General features: G+C 36.2%; 2 protein-coding genes, 1 long non-coding RNA gene and 1 other non-coding gene across 8 annotated transcripts in view; all 4 read left to right on the forward strand.

Moving 5' to 3' along the window:
* Positions 1 to 3,001: 3,001 nt before the first annotated feature.
* On the forward strand, positions 3,002 to 8,359 carry LOC110446078 (homocysteine S-methyltransferase YbgG-like). Its single transcript, XM_021491039.1, has 7 exons — positions 3,002 to 3,182; positions 3,770 to 3,837; positions 4,310 to 4,479; positions 5,604 to 5,704; positions 6,520 to 6,681; positions 6,941 to 7,143; positions 8,149 to 8,359. The coding sequence occupies exons 1-7, from the start codon at positions 3,105 to 3,107 to the stop codon at positions 8,285 to 8,287; spliced, it is 921 nt and encodes a 306-aa protein (XP_021346714.1). The 5' UTR covers positions 3,002 to 3,104; the 3' UTR covers positions 8,288 to 8,359.
* Trnat-agu lies at positions 3,380 to 3,453 on the forward strand. Its single transcript has one exon. It is a non-coding gene; the product is annotated as a tRNA-Thr (tRNA).
* A 621-nt stretch (positions 8,360 to 8,980) lies between the features above and the next one.
* On the forward strand, positions 8,981 to 9,690 carry LOC110446079. The gene is made up of 2 exons (XR_002462424.1): positions 8,981 to 9,048; positions 9,521 to 9,690. It is a non-coding gene; the product is annotated as an uncharacterized LOC110446079 (long non-coding RNA).
* A 1,528-nt stretch (positions 9,691 to 11,218) lies between these two features.
* Positions 11,219 to 22,561, forward strand: part of LOC110446086 (glutamate-rich protein 6-like) — a 32,344-nt gene continuing 21,001 nt past the window's right edge. For 2 of the 5 annotated variants that reach the window (XM_021491046.1, XM_021491047.1), the window contains exons 1-7: positions 11,219 to 11,275; positions 12,359 to 12,585; positions 13,868 to 14,018; positions 14,387 to 14,544; positions 17,982 to 18,056; positions 19,458 to 19,612; positions 20,914 to 20,997. In XM_021491046.1, the coding sequence (XP_021346721.1) occupies positions 12,417 to 12,585; positions 13,868 to 14,018; positions 14,387 to 14,544; positions 17,982 to 18,056; positions 19,458 to 19,612; positions 20,914 to 20,997 (792 nt within the window). In that variant the 5' untranslated portion in view covers positions 11,219 to 11,275; positions 12,359 to 12,416. Of the gene's footprint in view, positions 11,276 to 12,358; positions 12,586 to 13,239; positions 13,353 to 13,867; positions 14,019 to 14,386; positions 14,545 to 17,981; positions 18,057 to 19,457; positions 19,613 to 20,913; positions 20,998 to 22,561 lie in introns of those variants that run through there. The other 3 variants (XM_021491049.1, XM_021491048.1, XM_021491050.1) reach the window with 3 other exon arrangements.

Below are 22,561 nucleotides of genomic sequence, written 5' to 3' on the forward strand. Positions count from 1 at the left end.
TTATTCCGTTTACCTAAACTCACAACAGGTACATGTGAATTCTTCATGAATATGAAATGATTTAATTTACAGAATATGCAAACTATTTAAGAGAAATCAAGATGGTGACTACAACACACGAACTCGCGTGAGTTCTCAACACATGAACTCATGTGAGTTCTCAACACATGAACTCACGTGAGTTCTCAACACATGAACTCGCGTGAGTTCTCAACACATGAACTCACGTGAGTTCTCCGTTGAAAATGTTGACAAGATTGATATTGACACGTGTAATGTGAAATGTCATAGACATTCTGTAAACACTTTGACATCATTTGAATGGATCATAAGTATGAATTTTCCCATTTTTAATCTGGTAATTGAGGCGTTCCGGTTATAATTAAGAGGTTATACACGTACCCGCAAATACGTTGCGTACAATACGCATACGGTGATATTCTGACCAACTGTTTTTGACTCGGTATGGAGAAAAGGTTTGCTCTATAAGCTAACTAGATATGGCATCGGCAGCCAAACTCTTTCCAGTCATTAGTAATATGTACAAGAAAACTTCGTCTACCGTTAAATACAATTCGTTCTTCTCCGATTACTTTGATAGTTTTAGAGAACTCAAGCAGGGGGAAAGTATGAGTCCCTCTCTGTTCAATTTATATGTAAATGATCTTCCTACAAGATACTCATTTTTTTTTATTTAACGTCGCATATTTAAAACAGTAAACATAAGCACTGTAGTGCTATTCTTACGACAAGAATCTTGTCTATCTATTAAAATATGATCCTTTAAAGCTTGTCAACTCGGAAATAGGTTGCCTTATATGTTCGCAGATAATCAAGTTATATTGTCAGAAACAGCAGAGGGATTACAAAAATCATTAAATAACTTATATACATATTGTAATAGATGTAAACTTTCAATAACTAAGCAATGATACTCAATTCAACAAACCGTGTTATTAAAAACTACTGATTTAATATTGGTAAATATAATATAGACATAAGTAAAGAATATAAATATATTGGTAACCTGATAAATACAGCAGGTAAATTGATATCGTCTGTAAAGGAATTGTCCAACAAGGGTCTTAAAGTTCTTTTTGCAATAAAAAAAATAAGCCAAAACAAATCACAAACTTTCCAGTAGATGCCCAGTGTAAACTCTTTCAATCCCTTGTAAAACCTGTCCTGACTTATAATGCAGAAGTATGGTACATGTATTTATACCAAAATATGTTAATCAGAAAAATCAGATCATGTCATAGCAATAAGCTCCTTTATTGATAAATCTCGTTTTGAGCAAGTACATTTGAAATTCTGTAAACATACTCTAGGAATTGGGAAAAGAGTAGTAAATCTAGGCTCCAGTGCAGTGCTGGGACATTACCCTATCGAATCCCTTATAAACACTGAAGCGTGTGGCTATTTAAGTAGAATGCTACAAGATTCAGACAATTTAAACCCTTTGATAAAGGAGGACTATCTATTAAATAAAACTTTACGTGATAAGGGAACATATACCTAGTTATGTTAATGATATGACATTAGACAATGATCTACAGCAAATTGTACAGGATCCTGACGCATCATACAGTAATTAACTAACTTAAAACTAAAACCAAGCAAAATATCAAAAAGAAATATGAGATAAGTTTCTTTAAAAATTTCAAACGAGAGTAATAAATTATATGTTTATAAAGACTTAAAGATTGAGTATGTCCCTGAAAAATACCTTAGTACTAACAGTAGCAATTTAAGGAAAATGTTCACTACATTTCGATTATGTGAACACAAACTGGAGCTAGCCATGGGGCGTCTCAAACGTATACCAAGAAACCAGAGACTCTGTAAAAAATGTGGTGTGTTAGAAAATGAAATATACTTCTTTTTTTCACCTTATAGATACCAATTATTTGACCTCAATATACTGGACTCTTGCTTGTTCATTAAACATTCTCTAGAACTGAGGAGAGTTGGCTTGCTGACAGTATAGGACATGGACTTTGCAGCTAACAATGTATAAATCATTTTTTCTATTTGAAGCTATGTTTATTTTTTCATGTTAATGTAGGCCTATATTAGAAATATATGCTATCACCTTGCGACTTTTCTGTATTTCACTGTGTTTCACTGTTTTGCCTTCAAACAACTTTGTAGTTACAAATATGCAAATACAATTTTGAATCTTGAATCTTTGAATCTTTATAAACAAATATACAAAAAAAAAAGACTGAGTTTGAAACTCAAAATCCGCATCGCCATTCGAACAAAGACTGACACAATAAGAGGAACGAAGTACCTAATACAGAGAAAAAGACACCGTGAACATATAACGTGTGTCTCCTGTTGAGGTTTACGGGTTATAAACCTCATTTAGATCTTGAGACAATAAGAATATGAAGGTTGATTGTTAATAAACTCTCATGTTGGCATGAACATCATGAATACGTCAGCAAATTAGTGCGGAAAGAAATCCCTTTCATAGATTTTTTTTATTTCCCCCCCTCCCCCCAGAAGTTTCAGATAGATCACAAGTATTTATGTGTTTTGTCAGAGATGTATCATACGTCTCTGGTTTTGTGAATATAAAACAACTAGTTATCTTATCAGTATGACGTCACATGCACTTCTATGGTGTAGACTTGCACATGTCCTTATTTTAGAAATTATAAAAAATAATAACTATGTTATTCATCAAGTGACGATTATCTAGTACATATCCTTCATTTTGGAGCATTGAATCCATGGTAAAACTATGTTCACCTGTCGTTGTACGTCGAGAAAGTTATAAATGAAGTATACATTTTTAAAATAAGGTGATGATTTTGTTTTCTTATCTATAAAAAAAGTATAAGGTTATAAAGAAATGGTACAAAAATAGCCTATCAAAATGTATGTACTGTATGCAATGTCATGGTGAAATTCAATCTAACTTGAATTCTAATATAATTATAGATAACAAATTATTGTGTAGGAGTTGTCTTTCTTTAGCCTGATATGCATCTGGTGTCACGCCCACACTGATAACACAAAAAATAAACGCACTTGGCTTTGATGGAGTTCTAATTAAACGTCTCCAAACAGGCTGGCCAACAGCAGTGATTACGATGGCTAATTGTGAAATCGTCATCCTCGACGGCGGGTCGGCTACCGAACTCGAACGATTAGGTGAAACGTCGATCAATGTAAGTATTCGGAAAAAAACAGACCTAACACGTACGATTAGACGGTAAAGTCAATAATTGTTAGCCTTATTTATGTTTTTGTTCATCGGCGCACGGGAAATGTGAAATTTTATATAATGATCAACAAAGGATAAGTAGATGTGCATTATTTTAATATTAAGAATTTAGTCAAATTAAATTCAACGGTGAGCATGTACGGCTCCATAGCTCAGTTGGTTAGAGCGCCAGTCTAGTAAACTGGAGGTCGAGAGTTCGACTCTCTCTGGAGCCTCTTTTTATATTTTTGTTTAGTTTTTCGTTTATAAATGTTTTTGTCTGCTTTTTTTTGTTGTTAATTGATAGTGAAAAATCAATGTTATTATTGCAAACACGACTTTCAACTTACTCAATAAGCAAACTTGTTGTTCATTTCGACTTCCTGATTACTAAACCCGCGAAATACGTCCCTCACAGTTCTTTTGGACCACACTTGAGACGAAATGGTCGAAAATGAATCTAGGAGATGGTGAATAGAGAGCGCGCGAATGTTTCCCTTGTCGTGTTGCTTAATGTTAAACATATCTGGATGGGTTACTTTATGTATTCAGGCGGATCCATTATGGTCGGCTCGACTGCTTCATTCAAATCCAGAACTTATCAAACAGGCCCACAAGAAGTAAGTAGAATTGATGCTGAATTAGGTATGTTTCATTCATATTTAATTCTGGTGTTAGTCTGTAAGTATAAGTCATAACGACATACACTGTCATTTCTTTCTACTTACGATGTCATATTGTGCTACTTTCATTCATATATTTTCCGTATTTGTCTCAGTATAGAAAAGGTAGTGTTATGAAGTTTTGATTTGTTATTCCAATTCCTTTTGGAACAGAGAAAGTCGCAATTGTGAACTTTCTAAATTCAATATGGCAAACAGCCACCATTGCAAGCTAAATGGCTGCAATATTCAACTGACACTTGCATTTGCTTCCTTGTAATATGGTAACAACAAATAGGCTTAATCTTATATGTAAACACCCAGACCTTCATAAATAATATACATGTATTTATTCTACAATATTGACACAAATGAAAATATTTGGTCCGGTCATGTATACTTAATGTCATATTATCTCTGCCGTCTAAAGTTTCATTGAAGCCGGAAGTGACGTGGTTGTCACGGCAACCTACCAAGCTTCAGTGGAAGGCTTCTGTCAAGAGCTTCAAATTACCGAGGACGAGGCTGTTCGTCTTATGTTTTCTGGGACAAAAATCGCGAGAGATGCATGGCGGGAAGCTTCTGACAGCATTCGAACAGGTAAAAGTGCAAACTGGTGTGACGGAGCCACCGGTTTGTCTTTGATGCCATAATTATGAAACAATGCACCAAATTCTATTTACAGTTTATTTACATCTCTATACATATATACAGGTATACATGTCCATACGTACACAACAACACTTGCACTGCTCACATGTTGTCACTCCAACCTTCTACCAAAACTCCCAATAGTTACATCTTCTCTCGTGCACAAACACAAAACTAAACTGAACTCTATCACACACACACCAACCTTTGTTCTCATGAAACTGACCATTCTCAATCAACATTTCTCTCTAATGGCCCGAGCTTTAGTTGACAACTTAATAAGATCTCCAAAACCAAATAATATGTCTCTACATTTAAATTGCACTCCCAATCTTAAACAATTAAACAACTACAGACTCTCCACAGACAGTCACTGATACATACAGCTTCGGCTGACACAACTCATTAATTAGAACTACTGACCACTCTGACCCCTACTGGCCCACTCGACTCTCCTCCTACTCTCAAAGATGACACTTTTCCACACTGCAGTCTGGTTGTATGTGATAATTTGTTGATTTCACTCATGGTATTGTTTAAAATAATAAATGTAATGTAATAAATGCAACTAGAAAGGTTCATAAAAACATGTGGTGACATGAGAGAATACGAAATCAGTAACGGGTGTAGACCTGTCCCTTCTGCTAACTTACCATATTCAAAAAAAGAGACGGAAAGCTTTTGATTTAAAGATTTATCCTATTGTACTAGACAGAGAATGTAAATGATGAGAAATACATTTGCCTGGATTTGAAGGTAGACATTATGAATAGTAGCACATCTGGTACAAGAAACGCTTATCCTTCCGGACCACCTGATTCCTCCTCTGATTATTTATGTTGGCTTAATGATGTATTTCCTTTTGTGTTGGTGTTTCCTCTGTCCCTGGTTCTTTTCGTATCGTCTTCATGTTATATTTTGTCCTTATGTATTAAGGCAGTAGTGTATTTATTTCTATTTTGATGTAAACCTTAATTTCCGTTGGAAAAAATTATCTAACTGCTTTATAACGCCAAAAATTGTATTGATCACTGATGATAGTACAACTTCAGAGTTTTACTGTGTTGTAATAGAAAGAAAGTGTTGGGTGGCGGGCTCTGTTGGACCCTATGGAGCGTGTCTACACGACGGATCAGAGTATTCGGGGACATACATGGACAAGATGTCAAAACAGGTAACCCTTATTACAATTTGAATAGCCCATACCCTCACTACATTGTCTGTGGTATGACGGTTACAAGGCATCTGTGGTACTCTATTGGTAATTCTCACTTAAGTTCTCTGCACCCCAGGAACACACTTAAGTACCTGAACTTTTGCTACAGCTATATATTGATCTAAACTTAGGTATTCAGAGTAATTTGACACGTCATTGGAGTTAGCGTGTTTACCGAAAGTTGATCTAAACCCCTTAAACGTATGTTTCTACGTAGACATGACAGTTACAATTTGATATTTCCACATCAGTTAATATACATTAGTCTAGTACATGCTTGTAGGGCTTCCGTTTCCCCTGACCCGAACATCAGACTTGAAACATTATGACAGATATCTGGCGTGGGACATATATCTGTCAAAATATCCAAACAAGTTGAAAATAAAATCCCCGCATTATTGAAAGCAGATTTTTACTCAGTACGTGCCATTTAGATTTTTATATAACCATGTTATTGAATACATGTACGTGTTTAAACTCAAGAATTTCCGGTAAAACTTTGATCCTAATATACTTCTAATATTGTTTTTATGTAATGTAATGTAAATGTTTTGAGTTTTTTCTGTGTCTCGATAAAAGAGCGGATTGCTCCAAAAATTTGACAACATCATATTGTCTACACTGTCAGAATTACTTCCTTGACCCATATACCAATTCTAAGTAGTTCGTATTTGGCAAACACAAGTTCGCAAGGATCAAGTGTTATCTGGGAAATTACCGTTAATATTACTTCTTTGAACCATATTAGTAATTGTATATATGGTTCTACCTAGGATTTGATTGACTGGCACCGTCCACGTGTCCAGGCTCTGCTGGACAGCAAGGTGGATATCCTGGCTATAGAGACCATTCCAGCCACCGAAGAGGCCGAGGCTGTACTTGACCTCCTACAGGACTATCCCGGGGCCAAGGCATGGGTCACATTTTCCTGTAAGGTATGACATTACCCAATTTACCCGGCATTCAAGCCATGATAGACATCCACCTTTTTGTAACAGTATGTGAACGGATGTTTCCGTTTATTATGTTAGTTCAAATGAATACTTGTTCTTGATTTATGAATAAGCAAAAGTAGGTTTTAAGCAAATCAGGTTTTGAATATGATTATCTTATAGTCTAATCATTGAAGATTGGCTTTCCGCTATTGCCTATTCTGCACAGCTGTCCCATTGATTTCTCGTTTTCGCTATATAGGACGGGAATCAAACTTTTCATGGGGAGAGGTTCTCGGACGCCATCGAGGCAGTTGCTAAGCGACAAGGTGTGGAAGCCGTTGGCGTTAATTGTACAGACCCGCAGTTTATTACTCCGCTCCTCAAGAGTATACAGCACCTCAACCTAACGATACCGGTCATCGTCAAACCCAATAGCGGCGAGGATTGGGAAAAGGGAATAGGGTAGGTTGTCCACGTCAGCATCAAACCAAACAGTGGGGAGGATTGGGAAAACGGAATACGGTAGGTCGTCTAGGTCATCGTCAAACCCAACAGTGGCGAGGATTGGGACACAGGAATAGGGTAGGTCGTCTAGGTCATCGGCAAACCCAACAGCGGCGGGGATTGGGATACAGGAATAGGGTTTGTCGTCTAGGTAATCGTCAAACCCAACAGCGGCGGGGATTGGGACACAGGAATAGGGAAGGTCGTCTACGTCATCGGCAAACCCATCAGTGGCGAGGATTTGGACACAGGAATATGGTAGGTCGTCTAGGTCTTCAAACCAGACAGTTGGAAAGTCGGGACAAAATAAGGTGAGTAGTCTAGGGGAAGGTCACTGGTACACAGATATAGTTTTGGTAATCTGGGTCATCGTCAAGCCAAACAGTGGGAAAGACTGGGGCAAAAATATGACACAGTAGTCTAGGGGACAAGGCATCGTCCAAACCAAAACTTGGACACAGGAATAGGGTAGGTACATGCATTGTCAGGTACTGGTTATCACACCGATATAGTGGCCAAGTCTGGGACACGAGAGTAGGGAGTGTGCATGGTCTTTGTCACACTTGCCAGTTAGACGAAAATAAGGGTAGGAGACAATATTTAGTCCACCGATCGATTCGTCATTCAAACTAATGTTTTATTTCTATATTTCGTATTTCTGTTGACGCTGGTCACATTTTGAGGTCAAATATTAATGTCTGAAGCTTACTGAAAACGTTTCTTATTTGAAAAATCATTTATCATTAAGTATTATGTAACAAATTATATGTCACTTTACATTTACAAATGGCCACACAGCCCTAATGAGACAGTAGGTGAGCTGCTGATGCTGAAAGTCAAGTGTTAATATCATAAGGTCACCGGACTTTTACTAAGTTGTCTTTGTTTTGCTCCAATCTAGAGTCAACCATGCTTTACCAACAATTCGTTTGGCTTGAAAAGTGTTTTTGTGGGTTTTTTCAGATTCTATAACAGAGACAAGTGTGTACCTGTGGTTTCTATGGTTACCGAGTGGATGGAACTTGGTGCCACGTGGATTGGGGGATGCTGTCGGATATTTCCAGCAGATATCGCGGACATTAAACAGAAACTGAAAACCTAAACACTTTGTTATTGGTTCTTTCTATGATGACGTCATGATCGAACAGCAATGCTAATAAATACATTAAGTAAACAGTCGTTTCTTTATTGTACACATTGTTTGTCAGTCGGAGGCATTATTTAGACAAAATGAAACAATTATAATTTGAAGGTTACATTCCATCAATGTTAATCAAGGGTAAAATACATGATTAACACAGTTTATCGCTCTGAAAACTTCCATATAACTCTTTAAATGCATTTACTTTAATACTGCATCTATTTTGACAGTTTGTAGTTGTTCTGATCTTCAAACAATCAGACGAATACGTTCCTTCGTCAACGAAGATGGCACCCACGTTGAGAACGACGTACACCAACGTATTTCTCTTTGCCCCACATACATGGTCCAAAGACGGTGTATATTCGTCTCTTTAAGACTATTTGTAGGGATAGTAACGGACTTTATAAAGTTGAAACTTGTAAACAAAGGGTTAAATGCATTCAACTTACTCAATAAGCAAACTTGTTGTTCATTTCGACTTCCTGATTACTAAACCCGCGAAATACGTCCCTCACAGTTCTTTTGGACCACACTTGAGACGAAATGGTCGAAAATGAATCTAGGAGATGGTGAATAGAGAGCGCGCGAATGTTTCCCTTGTCGTGTTGCTTAATGTTAAACATATCTGGATGGGTTACTTTATGTATTCAGGCGGATCCATTATGGTCGGCTCGACTGCTTCATTCAAATCCAGAACTTATCAAACAGGCCCACAAGAAGTAAGTAGAATTGATGCTGAATTAGGTATGTTTCATTCATATTTAATTCTGGTGTTAGTCTGTAAGTATAAGTCATAACGACATACACTGTCATTTCTTTCTACTTACGATGTCATATTGTGCTACTTTCATTCATATATTTTCCGTATTTGTCTCAGTATAGAAAAGGTAGTGTTATGAAGTTTTGATTTGTTATTCCAATTCCTTTTGGAACAGAGAAAGTCGCAATTGTGAACTTTCTAAATTCAATATGGCAAACAGCCACCATTGCAAGCTAAATGGCTGCAATATTCAACTGACACTTGCATTTGCTTCCTTGTAATATGGTAACAACAAATAGGCTTAATCTTATATGTAAACACCCAGACCTTCATAAATAATATACATGTATTTATTCTACAATATTGACACAAATGAAAATATTTGGTCCGGTCATGTATACTTAATGTCATATTATCTCTGCCGTCTAAAGTTTCATTGAAGCCGGAAGTGACGTGGTTGTCACGGCAACCTACCAAGCTTCAGTGGAAGGCTTCTGTCAAGAGCTTCAAATTACCGAGGACGAGGCTGTTCGTCTTATGTTTTCTGGGACAAAAATCGCGAGAGATGCATGGCGGGAAGCTTCTGACAGCATTCGAACAGGTAAAAGTGCAAACTGGTGTGACGGAGCCACCGGTTTGTCTTTGATGCCATAATTATGAAACAATGCACCAAATTCTATTTACAGTTTATTNCACAGTATGAACACTGTCACTCTCGTCAGGCAAATGACCAGTGAAACGTGTGCATACAAATACACACGAGATACGTATATTGGAGAGACTGGAAGGCGATTTGGGGTCCGCCTTGGTGAACACACCGGAAAGATACGGAAACCCAAGAAGGTAGGAAATGCAGTTTAAGAAAGCCATCCGGATACGCCCAGTTATTAATTTGAGATGAGGGGGCTCATAGACTCTCTCACATCTGTAACCACATACAAAGCGTAGCTGAATCGAGTCATTTCGGTACATATAACAACATAAGCTTACAGCGTAGCCGAATCGACGTCGAGTATGTGGACAACTCGCAACTATTTCATACCTTTGTGTGCATACGCTTCACTGGTCATTTGTCTGATGACGATGACAGTGCTAGTCTTTGAAGCGTCACATAGAAACTCTTATTGGTTGTGTGAAAAGATCTTTTTAGACAAAACAAAAATGTTTAGAAATAAACGTCTGCGTGTATACAAGGAGGCTACAAAGCCCTCTCTGTGGGCAGTCCCGAGTTTCGGTTGAAACCAGTTCGAACTCTTATTCCGTATGGGTTTACACCAATGCACCTGCACCTGTGGCTTATGAATATCCATGTCCATTTGTCAGTTATTACGTCATAGTTTATGACGTCACTTTTTCCATAGAGACAATTACAAATGTCCGCAACAGAATATATACCATAAATAACTTTAACAGATGAAATGATTAATTTCTTATTCAGAACGCAATAGTTAATTACAAATTATATAACAAGTATATTAAAATATACATGCTTCATGTATTGATATACAAAATTATTTTGGCTGATATTCCGGGTGAGAAAGCGTTGCTCTGAAAAAAAATATCCATCAAGGTTGCAATTACGTTCCCTTTGGGTGATCAAATAAAGGTATTTGCTGAATATTTAAACTCAAAAATAATATGATGAATAACCAAACTGTTCATAATTATTTTCTTCCAAATCGTTTTATCTAAAAAAAAATAGCAATGGTTTTGCAAATGATTTGACAAGTATAAATGGTTGTTGTTTCCATTTCTGATTTATTTTGAAACAATATACAATTTTAGCTTTGAAATTAAATTCATTGTATTTTGAAAATAAGCTATTAAAACTCCAGTGAATTTTTTGTGGATTGTTTTTAAGCTAACCAGACTTTTGGATATATTGCGAAACGTTGCATTGTGGGTAATATAGATAGCTCACTGTCGTAAATCGGTAAGAGTTGCGATAGTATAATAGAAAGTATTCCTGCTCAATCTATTTGCAGAATCTATAATTTCTTAGTAAAATACAAATTAATTGCATTTTGTTCTAAAATAGATTATAAAGGCATAAAAACTAGTCTTTTTACTTATTACGACGTTTCGATTTTGATAGAACTCCCAATCGTGTTGATTTGTTTGATCACGTGACCGTCGCTATCACCACTGACAAACTATCATGGAGGCAGGTCTCGGGGTCACGGCAGGTATTTCACACTAAAACCCAAACGCAATTTAGACTGGGTCTGTGTATACGCATTGTAATACATCAACCTGTCACACTGGACATTCTCAGTTTGTAAAGTAAACTGCGAAGATGTCCATTGATGTTTTCCTGCTCAAACCACGCGTAAAAGTGTTAACTCGACAGGGGACGAAATGTCTTCTTCTTGTTTTGTTTACTTCTGAAGTTGTCAATTTTTCTCGCCTACGTAGCCAAACTGCTGGCATCATAAACATTAAATAGTTATAGTTTTCATAAATTTAACTTAATCTTCTTTTATAATTCCTTATTTTTCGATTTGTCTTTTCTTATCTCTCTACATGACCTGGTGTTTTCAGCATGTTGTGATCAAATAAACTCGACCATCGTTGAATTGTCACGCCTGTAAAAGGCCGCTGTGCAAATATTTAAGCATTGTCAGTCATGACCCTAATCATGACATCAATATATCATGGGCACCGTTTTAAATGGCTTTTATGGAATTGTCAAACACGGTGTGTGTAAATCATTGATGTAGTGATATTGCTACTGACCCAAACAAGGCAAACATATTTTTGTAGCCCGGAATTTTCCAGCTGTCCATTACAGGAGAGTGCATGAGTCTCTACAACAGTTAGTTCAAATTAAAGGTGTCTATAGCTCCTGTTAGCGTTTAACATAGGTATCTATAGCTCCTGTTAGCGTTTAACATTTGAACTCAGGTCAACAATGTACATGAGCTCATGATCTTAAATTTTAGCTTACATGTTCTTTAAAAACTTTTAATTACATATAGAATAAATGATCATATATAGTAAGATGTAACCATATAAAACATGTATATAGGGGGAAAGAAAGAATGGCACATACAACTGTGTCTTGTATGAGATATAGTAGGATAGGTACTATATATATAGGCAGACTATTTTATATTTTAACATATTTACATACCAGATGCAAGTGCCTGTGGCCACATACTTTAATAGCAATCTAATTCCGTGCTGTGACTTTACATATATATAAACACTTACTAAATTGGAAACCTGTTTGATTCATTTTGTGTTTCTTTTCCTGATTTTCACTCAAGGAACACACTAATTTATGAATGAAGGTCATACCTTGATTTTGAAATCCTGACAAGAAATATGTCTTCAAAAAACTTATCCGACTCCACCCCGCTGCCTCCAATAACATCACGAGTATCAACTGACCCAGAAGCTGACCTAATATCAAACCATGACAGTGACAGTGAGACCGACATACAACTACAGCGGCCTGACAGCTCAGCTTCCGAAGCATCTACGACATCAGCAGGTTTGTGTGGCCGATCTCTTACATTGTGTGTGGGCAATCAGTCATGTACTTGACTATATCTGATAGGCAAATTGTTAGTATAAATTTTATGTACAATGTATATCACAGCTTATGTAATAATATAAGCATGTTGTTCAGGTCAGTATGATATTTCAGTGAGGTCACACTTTAAAGTGTCCCTTTAGTGACATGCATCATCCGTAAACTCTGTCGTAATAATTGTCTTTAGCTCAAATCAAAATCAGATTAGTAAAAATCAAAGACACATGACCAGATCAGTAAACAAAGTCACATGGCTTCACATGAATAAAACAGTAAACAAAATCACAAACAGGCAATTAAAGTTCCATGACTGCCACAGTAAAACAATCAAAGTCACATGACTTGAGCAATTACCAATCAAAGTCACATGACTAGAGCAATTAACAATCAAAGTCACTTGACCAGAACAATTAATAAGCAATACCACATGACTAGAACAGTTAACAATCAAAGTCACATGACCAGAATAGTTAACAATCAAAGTCACATGACCAGAACGGTTAACAATCAAAGTCACATGACTGGAACAGTTTACAATGAAAGTCACACGACTAAAACAGTTAACAATCAAAGTCACATGTAGTAATTCTCAAACACAATAAGGTCACATGACTTCCTACATAGTAACCATGGTGGATGTATGATGTGTGGATAATCTGTACTCATGGTGCTGTATCCAGACAGGATAATCCACATCCAGTATTCCCCGTGGATATATTTCCAATGTTGGTGAATTATTTTACTCTTATTTTCTAATTTTTATACATGTGTATTTGATCATTCTTCTTTCATGTTGTTCTTCTTTATGCTAGACAGCTATATGTATACATGTATGATAGTTATTTTATACAGTTCTTCTCTTGCATTCAGATGACAATGTTACAAATTCAACAATAACATCTAAAATAAAAAATCTTTCATAAATACTGGTAAGGACGGTTTTACAGTATTTTAGATGATTCCTTATAGTTGTTTTCAAGAAAAATCAGTATTTGACTATTTGGTGCAATTTGGAAAATTCCCTATTTGGATTACTGCAATTCTTATTAAGCTACGTACTGGTTCCATTCCCAAAATAGTAAAATAAAGCCCAGTCTCCGCTGTTTTTGATTAGCCTATATAAAATGTACCTTGTTTGCTGTTAATAGGATGTAAAATACAATGTTAATAGAACGTAAAATACAATGTTAATAGGACGTAAAACACAAACAAACCAAACCAAACCTTGTTTTTATGATAGCATCCTCAGCTGTCCTTGACCAATCCGGACAAGGGAAAGTCCGTCCATCTGTTGTCCGAGGATTCAGACGAGAATCCGATGTGACCGACCTAGCTATGAGTCTTGACTCACCAGGATCTGGCAAACGAGGAGTGTCATCTTCATCAAAGAAGTAAGAAATAAAATAAAACGAAAAAGGATCAGATGTCTTAAAAAATATTTGGCACTATTATAAACTTAAGAAAACCAGTGTTTGTTTAAAATTTCAGGCTTACTTAAGCAAATCATGTATAATTTGTTATACCTAAGTAAGTTATAAAAGTATGTGTAGTCCCTGGTCGTTAAGTTGTTTTGTAACTTGTACTACTTTTTATTGTTTGTATGCACTTATTAGATTATTTTCCTTTTTAAAATTTCAGACATAATTTTTGGAAAAACGAAATAATAAGGGTTCCTTTAATATTCTCTTTCTGGCTGATAATTGTATGTATTAAACACATTTTGATTTATGTGGACTTGCTTTCTTTTTTCCGTACAAAGTGGAAAATCCAAGAACCTCACAGCAAGGGAGACAACCAGGCGGAAAACGTACGATGGTCGTGAGATTTTATTTATTACCCAGGATGTCCAGACAGACTGGGACTGGGTTCAGGAGGCTGAGAGGACCGGCAAGGGGAAGCAAATCATAGCAAACGAGAGTAAGCATTTAATGCTGTCTTTATTAGTGTATACCTGTAGTGCATCAGACAAAACAAAATGGTGGATAATTAACTACCAATATTTAGAAGTGAATGGTCAGAAACAAGGACACCATCGATACTCCAGGGGTTACGCTCACTTTCGCTCTCTGCACCCCTGGAATATGTCGTAGTAAAATTGAAGGCATGCGACTAGCTATTTGATTGGTCTCGGGTAAAAACGCCTGACCAATCGCTAAGGCCGATTCCTGTCCTTTGAAGGTTACGGATGAGCGACACACAACTTCAAAGCCAGTCAACTTTACTGTAATGCGACCAACAGATTGTTGTGATGTACATCAAAAGCTTAAACTAGTCATCTCATCTCTTCTCATCTCATCTCATCCTCAAGGTGGTGCACACTGAGCCTTCAATTTTTCTATTACATATTCCAGGGGTGCAGAAAGCAAAAGTGAGCATAAACCCCTGGAGTATCAAGGATGAAACAAGATGTGCCATTTGATATTAATTATTGTATGGAGTTAAAAAAAATTAGCATTTTAATTCAATGCTGATTCATTTTGATTAAGCAAAACATTGTCAAAAATTCCAACTTAGATGATACTCTGTAACTTTTTAAACATTTCACTTTTCCATATTAAATCAGTTTCCATATCACACAGTACTATTTCTACATTTCCTTTAGGAAATATAAATTTGTGTAGTATAGAATTTACAGTTTCCAGATTGTTGGGTCTGTAGTGTTACTTAAATAACAATATTCACTTTCATGTTGAATTTGATTAACCCTTTCACCGCTGTAGACAATAATGGACTCATCCATATAAATGCATGGTTGAGTCTACTAAAGTTACATAGGAGTGAAGGGGTTAATAAAAATCCAGAAAAAAATATTTCTTTTAACCCTGTTTATAGGTATTATTATAACTGTACTTTACTGTTACATAGGAGTGAAGGGGTTAATAAAAATCCAGAAAAAAATATTTCTTTTAACCCTGTTTATAGGTATTATTATAACTGTACTTTGATATGGTTTTGATATTTCAGAACCTAGCAAACCAAAATCAAAGCCAAAACAAAAAGCGAAAAAAGTCAAACCACTTGATACTGAAATATACCTACTGCGACCAAAATCAGGTTTATAATATATACGCACTGATTTGCTGTTTGTCACAAAGTGATCACGAATGGCTATAGGGTATCGGTATACATTACATAATACAAAGCTTCAATCATTATCATCTTCAGATATATTCTTACAGAGTGACAATCATATCTAACAATTTTATTCAATATTTTTTTCTATATAAAATCCAAATGTCAAATAAATTAAGATTTTGTTTTTATTTCTAATAACTTTAATTATATATACAGAAAGAAATATGATTTTGATCCGCAGGAATTAACTGGAAATTTTTATGTGTTCTGGTTGCTACAAGCCAGATATATAAACTTGCTCTGATGTAGGACACTGAACCACTGTGTGTATAGTCTAGATGTACACTGTCATCTGTACCTCTTCTCTGTGTTGGCACCACTTGTCATAATTAATCGTGTGTATTGTATATACGTATAACTGTTGATGTCATATAGATATTTCATAATGTTGTTGATTTCTCGTTTAACTCTCAGAATCAAAAGTGACCAAAATATTTTACATAAAATGTCGTAGACTACTATTAGACATAGATTTGTGGTACTGATAGGGCAGAATTGTTGTAGAAATTACTTGTGTAGTATAGTAGTACATATTGACTTTACTTGATGTACAAATGTTGTGTGTAGGGATATTGTATAGGTGGCCAGGGGCCCCCATCTATACCAAAGTAGGGACGAAACAATAGGATACAATCACAATACAATTCATGTCTCATACTAACTTCATCTAACTTAACTCATTCATCCCCTGAAGACCCATTTGAACTCTTCCAATTCAAAGATTGGAATAGTTCATTATGAAACTTCAGGGGTGAATGAGTTAATTGATTGAAATAACAGCCAATGGAACTGACAAGAGCACTGCTTTAATTGTGCTGTCAAATTTGAAGAAATTGTCTTATTTTATTATTATTTATCAATGACCTTCTGATATTTGAATTTAAAAGATTGGAGAAGTCACCATTTTTGCTATATGTTTTACATGTACTGAAGATCCAAGTATTGAAATACCGTTAAATTGTAACTTGAATGGCATCACACATGTCTGAAATGCCTTTTTAAATATTGAAAATCATAGTTGCAAACTCTTATAACTTTCAACGTAAATTTGGGTCTAGTGATGAATTGTGTTTTGTTCTGAAAAATTGTGATAGTATCAGTCATTTGTTTCATCCTCATATTAAAGGGTGTGGTATTATGATGTTGGTATTCTGTGACTTGGGGTAGTGTGTGGTATTATGATTGATGGTATTGCGTGACATCTTGGGGTAGTGTGTGGTATGATGGTATTAGGCGACTTGGGTAGTGTGTTTGGTTTAATTTCAGTCGCCTCATTAACCCATCACAATGCAAACAGCAGGATCTATACATGTACAGTATGACACAAACATTTTTTAATTTTTATTATTTTAAATGAAGCTCCTTTTTACATATTTTTTAAATTTACATTTTGGATCTAAAAAATGGTCTATTTCATAATCCTTCACATTCACCACTGGTGAAATCTTCTAAAGAATTATTTGATAATTAACACTCTGTGAACCAGTTCAGTGGTTTAGGGAGATGGTATACAGTAATAGATACTGCTGCTGTTTCACGTAATAATATCACCGCAACGTTTAGTTTCTACTCCACCATACTGTAAATCAACTGTCTGGCCATTAGAGGAAATTTAATTACCGTCTGGTCACCGTTTTGTGGGGAAATGTAATTAGTCTGGTTACAGTTTTGTGGGGAAATTTAATTACCGTCTGGTTACAATTTTGTGGGGAAATCAAAGAGTCTTGTCAGATTTTTTGCGAAAATGTATTTACAGTCTTGTCACTGTTTTGGGAGAAATGTGTTTAATGTCCGAATATTTTTACTTTCAAAAAGACTCATCTCTTCATTATACAATCGACAAGTAAATTATTTTTGAAAAGAGTTTACTATTGAAATTAAATAAACAGTTTTACGGTAATGAATGTAATCTTGTTTTTATGGTAAAGTAAAATATCTGTAACATCACTGTTTCTAAAATATTTAAAACCAGACAATGAAATTCAATGATAAATCACAGAACCAGAAAATTTAAAATTCTGTTTTTTTTGTTATTTTTTTTTTCGATGATGTATTTACTTTTGCTAAGGAAATTGATAATAAAGACTTTTTTACAAAAAAAAAGAAAAGAAAGGGGCAATAATCTGATGTATTAGGGTTTGTGGGCACGCTGACGGGGCCAAACATAGATTAACAGTACCCTGGGATTGTCTGCACCGACTGACCCTCTTTGTTTACAGGCACCCTTTCTGCGCGTGGTAAGCGAGGATCCAAGGAAGACCTTCGACGTAGTTCAGATGAGGAAGGTCGTCGAGGTAAATCTCAACAGAAGCATTTAAAGTGACAAATACGTACGGACCTCTCAGATAAACATTAGTGTGCAATGACTCACCTGTCGTTGACAGGAAAAGGAATAATTTGTATTCGGTGACTGATTATCTTCAATAAGATTCATCAGTTTGGAAATATGAAAAATCGAAGTTTTACTTTATACAATGTACGTATTAAACGTGTCGCAGCGTAAGTGATACATTTTCGTCACATCTTTATACAGGTAAACAATACAAATTGCTCGCTCAGTCATAGCTTGACAAAAGGGGCCAGTCGGTCTTGAAACGTTGCGACATATTTGATACGTACCAGTACATTGTTTGTGTATAAATTGAAGTAGTGTATAAGGTAAAACTTTGATAATATATATTTCATGTGTCAACCAGATGTGTTTTTAAAAAAACAGTCACATTTACAGAACTTTAAAGGAGATCCTCTGACAAGCATAATCGCATGTGTTATAACCACTTACATCATATCTGTAGTAATGACTTTATTTAATCAGTAGAATGTCATATATACTATAGCATACATTAGAATATTGTATATACTTTGTGTAGTGCACTGACTTAATTGAACAGCAGTATGTTATATACACTGTTCGTAGCAAGTAGATATACCTTATATATATTGTCTGTAGCACTGACTTTATTTAGATAATTTCTCTCTGTAGTACTGACATTTTCGTTTTCTCTGAGCTGGACTTTTTACTATGAGGTGAACACCCCATAGTGAGTAGTCAGGTGTATATTTTATAGAGAATTTAACCTTTTATTGTGATCTAGAACTGTGTATTCCAGTCATGAATATTATATTGGGGTGGAGAAGGGGAGGAGCAGTGAGGCTTTTATAATTGATAACATATAGGAGGTGGAACCTAAAAAGTTGTTGACATTTTATTTGTTAATATACCCTGGAACAAAACATGAGTGGTGGCACAGGTCATGTAAAAGTGCCTCCCTGCCCAGCTTGCCCCTCTGACCAGCTTGCCCCCNCGGTTCTCTACTTTTATTTAAAAGACATTCTCTAGTTACATAATTAGGTTTACATATTTATATTATATATAAGTTATACTTCTCAACACATACAACCTGCCCACAGTAGTTGGGGGTTCAGGCTGTATATCCATATAACCTACCCCTGTAATAAAAATTCTAATTATTCTGTGGTAGTTACACATTATCAAAGGTCAGTAATAATATGTAGTTATTAGTTATTCCTTCATATCTTTGAATTAAAAGGTATGCTTAATAATTATGCGTAATCAGCATTTATACTAGATATGGATCGGGATGAACAATGAATGTATGCTAAGAAATTGTGTGTAGTTGAAATCAATGAAGGTCTGGATGAGTAAATGAGTATAGTAATGATGTGTACCACAGGTAAAGCAGACGGTCCCGAGGGACAGAAGAAAGGAAAAGATGGAGTGAGTGATGGTAAGAAAGATGACAAAGCCGGAGGCAGATCATCCTACCCCTTCCCAGACAATGATGAGTTTGGAATACCGATGTTAGAACTCAGCAGTGACACAGACTCGGTACGTATACTCTATCAATTAGTCAACTTCAACAATGAACTTTTTACCTAAAATCTAAACAGTTACGGACCTAGTAGGAGGGTGATATGAAGATTTGTTTACCTGAAGCGGTCATATTCCAAAAGTGTTTAGCCAAAAGGGAATATGACTGCTGGAGGTTAGGTTTTGTTAAAATCAAATCAAAAAGTAAATGTTTTAAATATTAATACCTTGAGATTTGGCCAAGCAGCTGTCAGCCTTTATTGTTATTAATGTAATAAAGGGTGATAACTCTGGTAGAGATTTTTATTTTGAGAAAAACTTCCGATAAGGGTAAGCACTAATGGATGAGACCATGTTTTGTCGACATTGAGCACATAGAACTGTGAAATATAATGTCTCAAAGTTATATGAGTGAATCAGAGACAAAGTAACGTAGATAAGATGTCTGTTATAACTGGTATGATACATGTATTGGTATGTATGTATTATTCTGTCCTACTTTCTGATGTTTACACATTCATCCCCTGCATATCTAAACTGGACTTGCCCAGTCATTGATTTGGTAAGGTTCAAATGGGGTTTCAGGGATGAATGGTTTAACACAGTGTACTGTCCTGAACTACTGTATACAGTGAAATTTTGTCTCCCAGTCAAACTTTCGCCCTTACCCTGTGATATCCAAATTCACCCAGTGTAAGTTTCACTTTTCACATTTAATTACTATGTAAATTATGTTGTTGACTGCTGTTCGCTGTAATGATAAATTATTCTCCCACCCTTCACAGGTGTGTCTCCCGTTTTAGCCGGGAAAGATCAGCTTGTCACCCCCTAGGGGGAGATAGCCTCGTGCCGATTAGCACGTGTTCAACTGTGACGTCATTAAAATGTGTCACTGGCAATTGTACTGTGACGTCATCAAAAGTGAATGACGATATTCATACCCCACATGTGTAAAACAGACAACTGTCGGTGGAGCTGTGACTGAAATAATAGGACGGGAGAAAAATAATCATCCCCTGCCTTGAGGGTGTAACAGAGAAATCCAAACCCTCGGGTTGGGGATTTCTCGGTCACACCCTCAAGGAAGGGGAAGATTCTTTTGGTCTTAATTCATTCCAGGAGACGAAATTGGCGAAAATTAAACTGCAGTGAAAATTGTCCCTATTGATGATAAGATTATAGTATTAAACAGAATGATAGGCATTGAAAACATCAACACACATAGAATATGATTTTATTGATGAATTAGACCTTGCCTGTTTGTAAACCTGTCTGTCGTGATACGGGAATTTAACTTGTGTACATGTTTGTAACAAAAGAGTTCCGATGAGGATGCATACAACAAGAAAACAACAGACGATCGGAATTTTATGCCGAGTGTCGGACCTCCTCAGATTCTACAGGTATTCGTGTGGTTTGTGTAGAATTCATTAACACCTGGTTTGGAGTGTATAGATTCCAGCAAACCCTAGCCTGCTTGATCATCCTTCTTGATATTCCTACTTAAGCTTTCTGAAAGATTCATGTCCCACGCCGTGAGGAAAAAATCCGTGAGATTTTGCCTTATGCTGTGAGATCTGGCATGCATGCTTTCAAGCTGGTCCTTTCAGCTCATCTTTCCTGATATTCCTTCCTGATGATCCTTCCTGATACTCCTCCCTGATGATCCTTCCTGATACTCCTTCCTGATGATCCTTCCTGATACTCCTCCCTGATGATCCTTCCTGATACTCCTTCCTGATGATCCTCCCTGATGATCCTTCCTGATACTCCTCCCTGATGATCCTTCCTGATATTCCTCCCTGATGATCCTTCCTGATGATCCTCCCTGATGATCCTTCCTGATACTCCTCCCTGATGATCCTTCCTGATATTCCTCCCTGATGATCCTTCCTGATGATCCTCCCTGATGATCCTTCATGATACTCCTCCCTGATGATCCTTCCTGATATTCCTCCCTGATGATCCTTCCTGATACTCCTCCCTGATGATCCTTCCTGATGATCCTTCCTGATACTCTTCCCTGATGATCCTTCCTGATACTCCTCCCTGATGATCCTTCCTGATACTCTTCCCTGATACTCCTCCCTGATGATCTTTCCTGATACTCCTCCCTGATGATCCTTCCTGATACTCCTCCCTGATGATCCTTCCTGATATTCCTTCCTGATATTCCTTCCTGATGATCCTTCCAGCAGCTTATCTTTTTACACTAGCTTATCTTTCCACCTGTTACTGCTAATTCTGCAGCTAATATTTTTACACCAGCTTATGCAGCTACGGTAATCATTTTACACTAGCTTGTCTTTCCATCTGTTACAGCTAATTATGCAGCTTATCTTTTTACACGAGCTTATCTTTCCACCTGTTACTGCTAATTCTGTAGCTAATCATTTTACACTAGCTTATCTTTCCACCTGTTACTGCTAACTCTGTAGCTAATCTTTTTACACTAGCTTGTCTTTTCATCTGTTACAGCTAATTATGCAGCTAATCATTTTACACTAGCTTGTCTTTCCATCTGTATAATTAGCTGTAACAGATGGAAAGACAAGCTAGGGTAAAATGATTAGCTGCATAATTAGCTGTAACAGATGAAAAGACAAGCTAATTATGCAGCTAATCATTTTACACTAGCTTGTCTTTCCATCTGTTAAAGCTAATTTTGCAGCTAATCTTTTTACACTAGCTTGTCTTTCTATCTGTTACAGCTAATTATGCAGCTAATCATTTTACACTAGCTTGTCTTTCCATCTGTTACAGCTAGTTAGGCAGCTAGTCATTTTACATTAGCTTGTCTTTCCATCTGTTAAAGCTAATTTTGTAGCTAATCTTTTTACACTAGCTTGTCTTTCTATCTGTTACAGCTAATTTTGCTATACTAGCTTGTCTTTCAAGCTAGTACTGTTACAGCTAAACCTGTAGCTAATAATTCTACCTTAGCTTTGTATTCCTTCATGGTTAAAG

The sequence above is a fragment of the Mizuhopecten yessoensis genome, unplaced genomic scaffold (genome assembly GCF_002113885.1).
Source record: "Mizuhopecten yessoensis strain PY_sf001 unplaced genomic scaffold, ASM211388v2 scaffold2507, whole genome shotgun sequence".
Classification (NCBI taxonomy): domain Eukaryota; kingdom Metazoa; phylum Mollusca; class Bivalvia; order Pectinida; family Pectinidae; genus Mizuhopecten; species Mizuhopecten yessoensis.

Bases quoted from the DNA above. Each gene is read 5' to 3' on its own strand.
- LOC110446078 (XM_021491039.1), top strand. From the start codon at position 3,105: ATGGCTAATTGTGAAATCGTCATCCTCGACGGCGGGTCGGCTACCGAA. The intron at 3,183-3,769 runs GTAAGTATTCGG...TTATGTATTCAG, and splicing joins TAGGTGAAACGTCGATCAAT to GCGGATCCATTATGGTCGGC. The intron at 4,480-5,603 runs GTAAAAGTGCAA...GTGTTGTAATAG, and splicing joins TTCTGACAGCATTCGAACAG to AAAGAAAGTGTTGGGTGGCG.